At 36.7% G+C, this 14,856-nt stretch overlaps 1 protein-coding gene across 4 annotated transcripts in view; it reads left to right on the plus strand.

The window, feature by feature from the left end:
• Eif2b3 (eukaryotic translation initiation factor 2B subunit gamma) overlaps nt 1-14,856 on the plus strand; it is a 106,637-nt gene that overhangs the window by 491 nt on the left and 91,290 nt on the right. For 2 of the 4 annotated variants that reach the window (XM_046468876.2, XM_046468878.2), the window contains 3 exons: nt 1,482-1,546; nt 2,474-2,630; nt 6,606-6,751. In XM_046468876.2, coding sequence (XP_046324832.1) covers nt 1,490-1,546; nt 2,474-2,630; nt 6,606-6,751 — 360 coding nt within the window. In that variant the 5' untranslated portion in view covers nt 1,482-1,489. Of the gene's footprint in view, nt 1-1,481; nt 1,547-2,473; nt 2,631-6,605; nt 6,752-14,856 lie in introns of those variants that run through there. The other 2 variants (XM_046468879.2, XM_046468880.2) reach the window with 1 other exon arrangement.

The following is a 14,856-nucleotide window of genomic DNA, read 5'->3' on the forward strand; positions in this document are numbered from 1 at the left end:
AAGGTCCCTGCCCTCAGTCAGAGCTCAGTTATGATGCCATGGCCTATCTTACCTATTTACAACCGGAGAAGGCAGTGAGTGCACTGAGGCACGTCTGAGAAGCCGGGAACACTCCCTCTAAAGCTTGGGAGGCTAGAAGATTCGTTGCCTTGATTCCCAGCACACAGCGTCGTGACAGAGACATTTGCTTGGCTAACATGGGTAGTTATGCTCATTACTGTTCTTACTTCCCACGGTGCCACTCTTCAGCCAGAGACTTTGAGAACAGAAATCCTAGATCCCAGTGACTTGGATTCTAATGCCACTCTGCACATGTTTGAGCTTGACTCTTACATGAGGCTGTTGTGAGGTTGGGGGATCCTCATTCCATACACACTGCGTACCTGGCATCCAACTTGGAGTACAATAATGACAACGCACAATTCCTTCTTTCAAGGAACTCACTCTTTTTTTTTTAAGTGCTATAATTTTTTAAAATAACTTTGTTTATTTTTATGTGGTGCTGAGAATTGAACCCAGTGCCTCACACATGTGAGGCAAGCACTCTACCACTGAGCCACAACCCCAGCCCAAGGAACTCACTCTATTTTAAAGTCTTTTAAACACATATGTGCAGTAAGGCTTGTAAAGGCTGACATAATCTGCACATGGTAGAGTAGAAGCATATAGGGAAAAGGAATCCCTTCTGCCAGAGGCATGGGAAGGGTTAGGAATGGCTTTGTGGGAAGGTGATTCTTGAGCTGAATCTTACAAGCTTTGTACTTGATTACTGGACACAGGAGAAAGGGACCCTATAAAGCAAAAATAGCATGCAACTGGGCATGGTGATATGTGCCTGCAGACCCAGCTACTGTAAATGCTGGGACAGGAGGATTTTTTTGATCTAGGAATTCTAGGATCTGTGAACTTAACCTCAGGCTCTCCTAAGAACTGAGGGTGTGAGTGATAATTTTAAATTTCACACCACCTATTGTGGCAAAACCAAAATTTAAACTCCAGTCTTTTGACTCTTAGGGTCTAGTGCATTTTTCATAATAACATCAAATGCCATGGAAGTTGTATAATGCAAGAGTGAAGGTTAGATTCCAGTGTGAGGCAATGCTTATTGAAATGGATATAATCGTATCTTCCAAGTTTGTGTGTGAGCCTTCACTTTGTGTCTTGGATATACTTGGTGTTAAGTGCTGTGGTTTAGTATTGATGTATGTAGCCCAAGACAGTATTATAGTAAAGGTGTACCATTATTTGACAATTTGGATTTTTTTTCCTGAACACTGCATTTTGCACATGATTATATCATTTGTTGTAAGTCAAAGAAAACTTTTGGAGCTTGGGTTGTAGCTCAGTAGTGAAGTGCTTGCCTACCACATGTGAGGCACTGGGTTCAATCTTCAGAACCACATAAAAATAAATAAATAAAATAAAGGTATTCGTCCATCTACAACTAAAAATATTTTTTTTAAATTTTCAATTTAAATCAGCAGGATTTATGCCTTTCCCTGTGCTTCTGTTCTGTGGTAGCTGCTGTAAAGAGGTTCTTTTCAAGGTAAAATTGCTTTTTTATTACCTTGACTTTGAAAAAGGAGTTAACAATTTGGATTGTTTCTGTAATTGGATTCTGCAAATCTAGGTTCACATATAAGCCTATATTTGCTGGGCATATTAGTGCACATCTGTAATCCTAGCTACTTGGAAGACAGAGGCAGGAGGATCACAAGTTTGAGGCCAGCCTGAGCAACTTATTGAGATCCTGTCTCAAAAATAACAAATAAAAAGGATTGGGGATGTAGCTCAGTGTTAGAGTATCCCTCGGTTCAATACACAGTTCCAAAAAAAAAAAAAAAAGAATAAAGCTACAAACCTCCATTTGTGTTTACAGTGATATCTGTTATAATTAGGGAAAATGAGAATACTAGAGCATATGGATGAATTATTAGAGGAATCTTCAATCAGTTTTATACCTTTCAAACTAACATGCCTGTGTTTCTATTTTTAATTCTTGTCAAGTTTTTTAAATGCTTTCAAGAAATAAGAATTAAAATATCATTTTAGTAAACATTTTAATAAACTTCTCCAGAATCAACTTGAGCATAACCTTCCTGTGTTTTCTAGGAAGATAGGTGTTCCCTTTATCCTGTGTACACTGTTTCTTGGCTATCTCCCTGCCATGGTACTACTAGTAGTGTATTAAAATTTAGTGAATCTGTCTTAATTGTGAATAACTCAAGGCCCAAGCCAGATATTTTTTCATTCAGATATCCCCCACTTTTACCAGTGATAGACCTGAGTGTCTGTATTGACCACAGGGTATGATAAAGATGATGATGTGTGTGTATTTTACAGTTGTGTGGTAATTAAAGTTGGAAGTGATACATCTGACATAAGTGGGTATCAGTAAACCTAAAGAAAAATGAATTAATCAACGTGTACTTTGATTTTTTGTTACATTCTTTTTTCATGTGTTTCTTTCCAGTTTATAAAAATGGAATTTCAAGCAGTAGTGATGGCTGTAGGTGGGGGATCTCGGATGACAGACCTGACTTCCAGTATTCCCAAGCCTCTGCTTCCAGTTGGGAACAAACCTTTAATTTGGTACCCATTGAACCTGCTTGAGCGAGTTGGATTTGAAGGTGAGCAATGACAGTGATCTGCACTTATAAAACTTTGGAGTGTTTGGTCTCAGTGATTTGTTAGCATTATGAGGGTGAGGGAGGATGATTAGAGAAGACTCAGTCTTAAAGTTTGCTGGAGTCTGGCCACTTTTAAGTTAGGAACAAAGAAGTATTCTGTTGCTATGTAAAAAAGATTGAGAAGATAGTGCTAAGTGTTGTTGTTATAGAGCTGATCTCCTCAGTGATCCAAGCTGAACCTTGTAAGGTTATCAGAAAGAGCTAATTAGGACTACTTTCCTTAGCAATAGAATATATTGTGTGCCATGTAATGTATTAAGGATGGGTGTACAGAATTGAAAAAACATCTTAAGCCCTGCCCTCTAGAACTTTAAAGACCAGTGGGAAGAGTTCTTTCTACTTTTGCTTGGGTATCATAGATGCAATGCTATTAAGTAGGAAAAGGAATGTAAGACATCGGGTTTAAAAAAAGATAATGTTCAACATTGGCCCATTGAATTTAGTGTTCTATGGTTAGGTAGAACAGATCAGAACACCAGCTAGGTAAAACAAATCAGGTGCCATAATTCTGGGGCCCAGTCTCATGATCCAGTGATCATTGCATTATGAGAGTTGCCTTCCTGACACAGACCCACAGACATTTTTGTGCACTGGTCTAAATGACATTGGCGTTAAGAGATATGTTTTAGCAATTTTCTTTTTAGAGCTTGGTCTCACAGGTGGTGATTGTGACACACTTTAGCCCAGTTTAAAATATTGTACTTTCCTATAGTAACCCTTTATAGATTTGCCATCTGTAACTCTTTTTGTTTTTTACTTTTACTATACCTTTAGTTCATACTTCAGTGTGGCCTATTGTGGTATATTTAATATTTAATTTTCATTGAGGCTCACTTACAATTTGATGAGGGAGGTGCCTCCTGAACGTAGAATTCTTAAGTTTTAAATAGCTAAGCCTGTTTTTCTGTCTTTATATCACAGTGGTAGGGTTTGAAACCAGGGCCTTTCACATGCTAGGCAAGCACTGTACCACTGAGGTACATCATCTCCAGCCACTGCCCCCCAATTTTTTAAGTTGGGATCTTGTTATGTTGCCTCCTCTGGCCTTGAGCTCATGCTCCTCCTGCCTTAGTTTCCTAAGTAACTGGGATTACAGACTCATGGCACTATTCCTGGCATCATTTTTTTCTTATTGTTAATTATTTTATAGAGGGAAGTTAATGTAGCCCTGCTTAGCTTTTGTCTCCCTCTAAACAGAAGAATCTTGACCATATAGTTAGTAGACTGTCCCATATTTGCATGAATGGAGTATCCATCACTTTATCTACTGTACTTCAAATCTCCTTTCCAACCTTTGGAAATGCTACCTTCTCTTCAATATCCCTAACAGCATTAATCTTTCTTTGTTTATCTTGGCACCTCTCGAGGACTGTTTTATACTATAATTAATGGTATGGGAGGCTTGGTAATCTCTCCTAAGAACAGATACTGTTTCTAATTCATCTTTGTATTCTCAGCATTTTGCATATATATATAGTATGTACTAAAAAAACTGTTAATTTATTTATGTACTTTGTTGTTGGGGAGTAAACCCAGGGATACTTTACCACTGAGCTATATTCCTGGTCCTTTTTATCTTTTATTTTGAGATAGGGTCTTGCTTAGTTACTTAGGGCTTCACTAAGTTGCTGAGACTGGCTTTGAACTTGCCAACCTCCTGCCTCAGCCTCCTGACCCACTGGGATTATAGGTGTACACCACACCCTGCTGTACTAAAGAAATTTTTGGTGAATACGTGGCTTATCTCAAAGGCCATCTCTTCTTTAGGTAATCATTTCCATGTTTAATTTCCCCATATTCAGTTTCTTTTCTTTTTTTTGTGGTACTGGGGATTGAATCTAGGGACATTGTAGAACTGAGCTACATCTCCAGCCCTTTTTTTCTATTTATTTATTTATTTTTTGGGGGGGGGTACCAGGGACTGAACTGAGGAATACTCAACCCACTGAGCCACATGCCCAGCCCTGTTTTGTGTTTTATTTAGTGACAGGGTCTCACTGAGTTGCTTAGTGTCTTGCTTTTGCTGAAGCTGGCTTTGAACTTGGCATCCTCCTGCCTCAGCCTCCTGAGCTGCTGGGATTACAGGCATGCACCACTGTACCTGGCTTATTTTTCTATTTTAAAATGGTCTCTTTGAGTTGCCAAGGGTGGCCTTGAACATGCAATCCTCCTGCCTCAACTTTTCTAGTAGCTGGGTTACAGGGTATACCACTGTGACCAGGTCCATGTTTAAAAAAAAAAAAAAAAAATTTTAAAGAATTTAACCTTTATTTATTAATTTGTTAAATATTTATTTCTTAGTTGTAGGTGGAGATGATATATTTATTTAATTTTATGTGATGCTGAGAATTGAACTCAGTGCCTCACGCCTGGTATGCGAGCGCTTTTTTCTCTGAGCCACAACTCCAGTCCGTAACCTTTATTTTATTTATTTTGTTTTTATGTGGTGCTGAAAATTGAACCCAGGGCCACACTCATGCTAGGCAAGCACTTTACCACTGAGCTATACCCCAGCCCTCCGTATTTCTTTTCTGAATTCTCAGTGCTTATTTGTCCTTTATATGTTAAATATTAAATATATTAGTATTTGTTGGATAAAAGAGTGAGTGACTACATTGAGGAGAGAAAGAAAGAAGGAAGGAAGGTTAAATGATTTTAAAGAAAAAAGAGGAAGAAAAAAAATAGAAAACAGTGATTCCAGTGAAAGGGAGGGATGATTGTGATCTGGAGCACTATCATGGAACATGTGGAAATTATTGAAGAGATGCCAAAATCAGACCACCAGATATCAGTAACATTATCTCACCAAAGATCCATGAAAAAACCCGTGATTTTCTGTCATTGTTTGATAGATAAATGGATAAGGTGAATATATCTGTTGTGTGAAAATGATTCTTATTAGATTCATTTAATCCTCAGTGCAGCAGTAATGGCTACCTGGTAAGAAGTTGGGGTAACTATTTGTACTGAATGAAGATTTAAGATTACATTTATATGTTTTGTTGAATGGTCTTGTGAATTCTTTACATCCACAAAAAGTGGTGTACAGTATATTAATGTAGGTATGAATCATACAGACCTAAGGGTTGTTTTTTTTGTGGGGGGGTACTGGGGAGTGACTCCAGGGTCGCTTAACTGCTGAGCCACATTTCCAGCCTATTTTTGTGTTTTATTTAGGAACAGGGTCTCACTAAGCTACTTAGGGCCTCGCTAATTGTTGAGACTGGCTTTGAACTTGCGATCTTCCTGCCTCAGCCTCCTGAGCTGCTGGGATTAGAGGCATGTGCTACCAAGCCTGGTCAGACCTGAGGGGGTTTTTTGTTGTTGTTGCTGTTGTTTTTTGTGTGCTGGGGATTGAACCCAGGGCCTTGTTCGTGGAAGGCAGGCACTCTACCAACTGAGCTATATCCCCAGCCCCCTAGACCTGAATTTGATCTTCATTTCATTGCATCCTGAGTAAAGTCACTTAAAGTCTTTCAGTCCATGGTTCCTCTTGTGTGTGTGTGTGGGGGGGGGGGGCGGGTACTGAGGATTGACCCCAGGGCCTTATGTATGCTAAACATACACTCTGATACAGAGCTACATTTCCAGCAATCCCCTCCCCTTTTTCTTAAAATTTGTGTTGAGACAGTCTAAGTTGCCCAGCCTAGCTTCAAACTTGTGATCCCTCATCTCAGCCTCCCAAGTAGGTGGGATTACAAGTGTGTGCCAAAAGCTTCTGGCAGATTTCTTCATTTTAAAAGTGAGATTGTTGTAAGAATTAATGGAAAGAATTCATGTAAGACACACTGAAAAGGCTCAGTAATATAGTTATTATTACACCTAGAAACAGACCATAGCCAATTGAAGTAGTGAAATTGATATCTACATGAATAAGTTTTTGCATTTTTCCTTCTTTTTTCTTTCATGCTATAGAAGTCATTGTGGTTACAACCAGGGATGTCCAAAAGGTTTTATGTGCAGAATTCAAGATGAAAATGAAGCCAGATATTGTGTGCATTCCTGATGAAGCTGACATGGGAACTGCAGATTCTCTGCGCTACATATATCCAAAACTTAAGGTGAAAAATTATTTATTTTACTGTTTATTGAAAATAAATAATATTTTATTTTTCCAGTTATTACAGTTTATAATTTTTTTTAAAAAAATATGGTCTTACATCACATACTTTGTTGCCTATATATTCTTCAACTGCTCTTTGTTTTGATTTAGACATTTAATTGTCACAGTCTGTGCTTTTCAAGTAGTAATACATCTTTATTAAAAAAAAAATAGACGTGGGCTTGGAGACACACACCTTTAATTCTTAGCTATTCAGTAGACTTAGGCAGGGGGATTACAAGTTTAAGGTCAGCCTGGGCAATTTACTGAGACCCTGTCTCAAAATAAAATTTTAAAAGGACTGGAGGTGCCAGACACAGTGGCTCATGCCTTAATCCCAGCGGCTTGGGAGGCTGAGGCAGGAGGATCACAAGTTCAAAGCAGCTCAGCAACTTAGCAAAGCCCTGAGCAACTCGGTGAAACCCTGTCTCTACATAGAAGATTAAAAGGGTTAGGGATGTGGTTCAGTGGTTAAGTGTCCCTTGGTTCAATTCTGGTACTTAAAAAAAAAAAGGACTGGAAGTGTAGTTCAGTGGTAAAGCATTTATCTACCATGTGAGAGTAAAACATTTGCTATCATTTAATCCGTAGTACTTCAGGGCAGACATTGAGGAGAAGGCTGAGGGTTGTGGCTTGATGGTAGAACACTTGCCTAGTATGCAGAAGGCCCTGGGTTCAACCTTAGCACTGCAAAAAAGGACATATATTTCAAATGTACTTCAAAAGTTTCTATTTATATTCAGTTCATGAAATGCAAAATTAATATATGGCAATAAAAATCAGAGCAGCAGTTGACTCTGTAGGTAGGAAATTGACCAGAAAGAAGCAGGAAGAAATTTTTTAAAATTCTATAGATCTCTCATGTGATATTTAAAGTTTTAGTCTCTTTTGATTAAGAAACTAACAAGAGTACATGCATAGGAGAACAGTGTCCCCAGTGGTTTATATTCTATAAGCTGAGAATTATGGAATTGTTCTAAAATTGATGTCCTTTAGAAAAATTTCAGCTTTTGTGATATTGTTATATATTTTGAATTGGGAGAACAAAAGCAAGACTTTCTCCTGCAATTGCTGATGACTACAAACAGATGTGTTAATATTTTTAACCTACCTTTGTACTAAAGAACAAAAAATTAATGCAGATATGTATATGCACCCAACCTTTTATTGGAGAATAGCTTGCCCAGAGCAAAATGCACAAATACTAAGTATACAGTTCGATAAGTTTTGACAAGTATATGCACCCAGTTTACCATCACCCAAATCTAGAACAGTTCCATCACCCCTAAGGTTCATGTGCTTTTCACTAGTCATTCTCCCATTCGGAGAGTCCAGCTGCTATTTTGTCTCTATCACTGTATGTTAGTTTTGTTTGTTAATGAACTTCATGTAAATAGAATTATGTAATTTTGTTCTGACTTTTGTTTAACATAGTATTTTTCAGATTCATTCACATTTTATTGAAGGTATAACTAATTCATTCCTTTCTGCTGCCGAGTAGTGTTCTACTGTTTTTGTTTTTGTTTTTTTAATCTCTTCTGTTGACAGTCATTTGGGTTTGTTTCTAATTTTGACTATTATGAATACAGCTATCATGAACATTGTTCTGCAAGTCTTTCTGTGAAAATATTCTAGGTTGTAGGGTTTACTTTGTTAAAAGCTATCAGTTTTCCAAAGTGGTTTTATTATTTTACACATCTGTTAACACTACATAAAAGTTTCATTTGCTTCACATTTTCAAAACTTAGTGCTGTCAGTCTTTTTAATTTTAACTATTCCTAGTGGATATGTATGTAGTAACTTCTTATTGTGGTTTTAACTTGCATTCCCTGATAGTAATGATACTGACCACTTTTTCATGTGTGTGTTGACCATTTGTATATATGAAGTGTCTGTTCAAAGCATTTGCCTATTTTTAAATTGGGCCGTTTGCCATTTTATTATTGATTATAGGGGAATTCTTTTTTTTTTTTTTAAGAGAGAGAGCGAGCGAGAGAATTTTTTAATATTTATTTTTTAGTTTTCGGCAGACACAACATCTTTGTTTGCATGTGGTGCTAAGGATCGAACCAGGGCCGCACGCATGCCTGGCGAGCGTGCTACCGCTTGAGCCACATCCCCAGCCCCTTATGGCTTGTCTTATCTCTTTATTACTGGTTTCTTTAGATGATCAAAAGTTTTAAATGTTGATGAAATCCAAGTTACTGATTTTCCTCCTCTTTTTTTGGTACTAGGGATTGAACTCGGGCATTTTACCACCAAGCCACATCCCCAGCCCTTTTTATGTTTTATTTTGAAAAAGAGTCTCACTCACTAAGTTACTTAGGGCCTCTCTAAATTGCTGAGACTTGCTTTGAATTTGTAATCCTCCTGCCTCAGCCTCCCAAGCTGCTAAATTATAGGCATGTGCCACTCACTGTGCCCAGTTATTTCTGATTTTTTTCTTTAGTGATTATTTTTCTTTAGTGACTATTACCTTTTTGTACTGGGGATTGAACCTTGGGATGCTCTACCACTGAGCCACACCCACCGAGACCCTTCTATTTTTACTTTGACAGGATCTCAGTAAGTTGCTGAGGCTAGTCTCAACCTTGCAATACTTCTGCCTCAGCCTCCCGAGCCACTAGGATTACAGGCACGTGCCACAATACCCGGAAATTATTGCCCTTTGTGTCCCAAGAAATCCTTGTCTGTCTGAAGTTTGTGGAGATATTCTTTTACTTTACTTCTAAAAATGTTGTAAATTTGGCTTTTACATTTAGATATATGACCTGTCTTGGTTTAATTTTTAAGTGATCCTGAGGTTGGGATAATATTCCACATGGATATTCAGTTGCATCAACACCATTTGTTTAAAAGACTTTGCTTTTCTTCATTGAATTACATTGGTGTCTTAGTTGAAAATCAGTTAACCATTTATGTGCAGTCTGTTTCTGTCCTCTGTTTTGTTCCATTGATTATTTGTCTATCTTCTCTTCAGTACCACTGTCTTGATTATATTAACTTTACAGTATGTCATAAAATCAGGTAGTATAAATCTACGAACTTTTTTTTTTTTTTAATATTTATTTATTTATTTTTTTAGTTATCGGCAGACACAACAACTTTGTTGGTATGTGGTGCTGAGGATCAAACCCGGGCCGCACGCATGCCAGGCGAGCACGCTACCGCTTGAGCCACATCCCCAACCCCAATCTACGAACTTTTTAAAAAAATATTATTTTGGCTTAATTCCTTTGGATTTCCATGTAAATTTTAGAATTATTTTCTGTAAAGAAGCATTCTTGGGGCATGGGTTATGGCCCAGTGGTGAAATACTTGCCTGGCATGTGTGGGGGGACTGGGTTTGATCCTCAGCACCACATAAAAATAAATAAAATAATGGTGTTGTGTATATCTACAGCTAAAAAAAAAAAAATTGGGAATTAAAAAAAAAAAGAAGCCTTCTTAGATTTTGATTGGAAGTATATTGAACCTATAGATTAATTTGGAGAGATTTGATGTTGTGAATCTTCCAATCTTTCAATATTGTGTGTGTATATTTAAGTTTCTTTTACTTTTTTTCATTGTATAATGTGTGGAGAATTTGAACACGTCCTAGTAAATTTTTGTTTGTTTATTGCATTACTGGGGAATGAACCCAATATGTTCTATCACTGAGTTACATCCCTAGACCTTTTTCTTTTTTATTTGAGATAGGGTTTCACTAAGTTGCTAATGAGTGGCCTCAAATTTGAGAACATCCTGCCTCAGCCTCCCAGGTTACTGGGATTATAGGTGTGCACATTGTGCCCAAGTCACAAATTTATTTTAGGTAAATGCTTTTAGTGATATTGTAACTGGTATTTTTAAAATTCCATCTTTCAATTGTTTGTTGCTTGTATATAGAATGTGATTTTATTTATTTATTTATTTATTTTTTGTATTTTGACCATGTATCTTGTGACTCTGTTATAATATAGATTCTCTTAGGATTTTCTACATACATCATCATTTTTCTTCAGATAAAATGAGTAGTATGTTTTCCTTTTTAATTAATCTTTTTTTTCCCCCCTATTGCCCTGGTCAGAACCTCCAGTGCAATGTATATAGGCATTTCCACTCAAAATTTTAACCTCTCTTTTTGCATTTTTATGTTTCTATCCAACTGAGTTTTGGTGTTTTTGATTAAAGAGAAAATTTCCAATACTGTTAGAGTCAAGATTTCTGGAGTGTAGCTGCTTATTTGTTTAGGGAAGAATGGGGAGTTACCTTAGGATAATAAGAAGAGGATTCTGTTCTTTCACAAGAATTGATGCAGGTTTACTAAGGAACTTAGGATTTTTTTTTTTTAATTTAAAAAAATTGTGGTAAATATACATAACAAAATTTACCATTTTAATTATTTTAAAATGTACATTATAGTGGAATTGAATACATTCATAATATTACACAACTATTATCACCATCCATCTCAATAACTTTTATCTTATAAAACTGAAAGTATATTCATTAAACATTCCCCCCCCCCAGTCCTGGCAGCTACCATGCTACTTAATGTTTTTATGATTTCTGATTTTTCTACCTCATGCAAGTGGAAATTATACAGTATTTTTTCTTTTTGTGACTAGTTTATTTTATTTAGTAAAATGTCCTCAAGGTTCATTCATATTGTAGAACATTACAGATTTTTCTTCCTTTTTAAGACTGTATAATATTCCATTGCATGGGTATGCCACATTTTTGCTTATCCATATATCCGTCAGGGGACATTGGGATGCTTCCCTGTTTTGGGCTATTGTGAATAATCCTGCTCTGAACATGGATGTTCAAATATCTCTTTGAGATTCTGCTTTCAGAAAGTTCTCTTAGGTATATACCCAGAAATGGAATTGCTAGGTTATATAGGTAATTGTGTATGTGTGTGTGTGTAGGAACAATGTATTATTTTGCATACAGATGTACAATTTTTTATTCTTACCAATAGTGCATATGGATTCCAATTTCACTACCATCCTTGCCAATGCTTGTTATTTGTCTCTCTCTTTTATTTTTTTTTTTAATAAAAGTTGTCATCTTAATGGGTACAAAGTTGCATCTTGTTTTGATTGGCAAAGAGTTTAGGATTTTTAGTGATCTTCCCAGTAGCTATTTTAGCTACTATCTAGAAGTTATGGATGAAGGTATAAACTCTCTTTGCTCCCTAATCCCTAAATCTTAGAAATTTTATTTTTCCTCTAACCTGGAATTAGAGATCCTGGGAATTCCATGCAAATGAGTTCCTCCAGCTCTTGACTGGGAAGTGATAAGCAGCAACTATTAATAGAAGAACTACCAAAAAGACATTTTATTCTTGAAGTTGTTGCCTTCTTACAACTTATTTATTTATTTATTTTTAAATTTTTTGGTACTGGGCACTGAACCCAGGGGGTGCTTTACCACTGAGCTACATCCCCAGCCCAGTCTTTTTTTTTTTTGGGGGGGGGGGGGGACACAATCTCACTAAGTTACTGTGTATTTTACTAAGCTGTGAGGCTTGCCTTGAATTTATAATCCTCCTGCCTCAGCTTCCTGAGTCATGCTTACAGGCATGCACTGCTGCACTCAGCTCTTCTTAAAACTTTGATCATTTACTCCTTCCGCTTTCACTGGCACCTAATATCTAAGTTCTTGTATCCACTCTCATTTATTTTCCTCCCTTTTTTTCTTTGCTTCCACATCATTTATACAGCATCTTTATAAATAATCTGGGCCTTCTTCTAGTCTATGACTTTGGTCAGCAAGTCTTGCTCTCTTTACTTGGTTTTACCTATCAGAGGGCTGCTGAAATCCTGGCTTCACATCACCTTGCCTTCCAACCTAGAATAGAAGGCAACAAAGTTAACCTGTGGAGATTACCAAATACCTGTCAAGAACAAAGTAAAACCCAAGCTAATCCCAAACTCAGAACTGTCTGGTTGGGATCAATGTAAACTTTTAGGAAGGGAGTAGAAAGGCACAAAAAAGTGGAGAAAATTGAGACAGCTTCAGAAGGCAATTTGCTGAGGGATGTCAGATGTCTCTGAAAGAGAAAGTTGTACCCACAAGCTGTGCCATGGTTTAAAAGAAACGGCCCTTTGAACCCATTGAGTTCTCTTTCCCTTTGCCCATAAAAGAGCTTCCTAAACATTTGGAGGCTCTTTTGGTCTGTTTTCAGTATGATTTCAGGTAACATAAGTTTAGGGCTTATTACCTTTTATCTTTATCTACTTCCTGAATTCCCCGAATATTAATGTGAGGTTATCCTGTTTAGTTTCTTTATTGTCTTAGAGAAAGACCAGAGTGATATATTCATTTTATTTGGCTTTTTAAGTTTTTTTGGTTTTTTTTTTATGGTACTTAGGATTGAATCCAGGGTGCTGTACTACTGAGCTACATTTGCAGCCCTTTTTTTAATCTTTTTTGAGATGTTGCCAAGGCTAACATCAAACTTACAGTCTGCCTTCCTTAGCCTCCCAAGTCACTGGGATTACAGGCGTGCATCACTACACCCAGCTAAAATACATTTTAATTTATAATCTTCTTTTTTTACATTGCATTTTCTAAATGTAGTGCAGTCCTACTCGTATATAGAAACCCCCTTCATATTTACTTATAGGATATTGAAGCTGGATACCATGTTTGCTAACATTTTTTCAACTAAAGGACATATCTCATTTGGGATTATTTTTCTGGCACGATTTTCTGCTTCATTTTGCTGTATCTTAACACCACAGTTTTACTGATTTATTGGTTCTCACTTTTTATTTCAGCTGTCCAAACTTTTCCCTGACTTATCAAGAGAGATTATTGGTTCATTCATTCTCCCAGGCCCTGGGTGAGTGAGCTCTATTCTTACAACTGGAATTAATAACAGATATTCTTGGATTTCATATTTTCTTCATTATAGTGTTTCATATATGGACTCATTAATTTAGGATATATGTATTTACAGTCAAATCATAATAATAAACCAGTTGTAAATAGTTCCTGCTTTAACTTTTTTTTTTTAACATTTATTTTTTTTTAGTTTTAGGTCGACACAATATCTTTATTTTGTTCTTATGTGGTGCTGAGAATCAAACCCAGTGCTTCACGCATGCTAGGCGAGGGCGCTACCACTTGAACCACATCCCCAGCCCTCCTGCTTTAACTTTTTTTTTTTTTTTTTTTTAATATTTATTTTTTTAGTTTTCGGCGGACACAACATCTTTGTTTGTATGTGGTGCTGAGGATCGAACCCGGGCCGCACGCATGCCAGGCGAGCGCGCTACCGCTTGAGCCACATCCCCAGCCCTTAACTTTTTATTATGGGAATTTTTAAATGTAAACAGAACATTGCCCATGTATTTATCATCCAGCCTTATAAGTTAACAACCAATAGCAAATCTTATCCCACCCAATTTGCTTTCCTTTTTTTTTGTTTGTTTGTGGTGTCAGGGATTAAACTCAGGACCTCATGCATACTAGGTAAGCACTGTACCCCCAAGCTAACCCAGCCCCCCTCCCATGTTTTTTGAAGCAAATCCCAGACATCATATTATTTTATCTTTTTTTAATATTTATTTTTTAGTTGTAGTTGGACACAAAATCTTTATTTTATTTATTTTTATGTGGTGCTAAGGATCAAACCCAGGGCCTCACATGTGCTAGGCAAGTGCTCTACTGCTGAGCCACAATCCCAGCCCCATATTATTTTATCTTATCTGTATATTTTTCAGAATATATTGCTAACATGAGGGCTTTAAAAAAACTATCACATCCAAAAGATTAAAAAACAAATAAATAATAATTCTTTGGTATCATGAAATACCCAATCAGTGTTAGAGTTTCCAGTTGCTTTATAAATATAAACATGTTGTTCAATGTTAACTCAAGAAGTGAAAAGGACTACCCGTTATAATTGGTTGAAATGTCTCTTAAGCCTCTTAACTCATGGATTTTCCTTTCTTCTTACTCTTTTTTCCTTTATAATGTGTTTGTTAAAGAAACTGGGTCTTTTTAAAAATTTTTTTTATATATATCTTCACTTTTATTTATTTATTTTTATGTGATGCTGAGGATCGA

Source organism: Marmota monax, unplaced genomic scaffold (genome assembly GCF_021218885.2).
Source record: "Marmota monax isolate L192 unplaced genomic scaffold, Marmota_monax_Labrador192_F-V1.1 WCK01_AAM20220418_F8-fsc00008, whole genome shotgun sequence".
NCBI lineage: Eukaryota > Metazoa > Chordata > Mammalia > Rodentia > Sciuridae > Marmota > Marmota monax.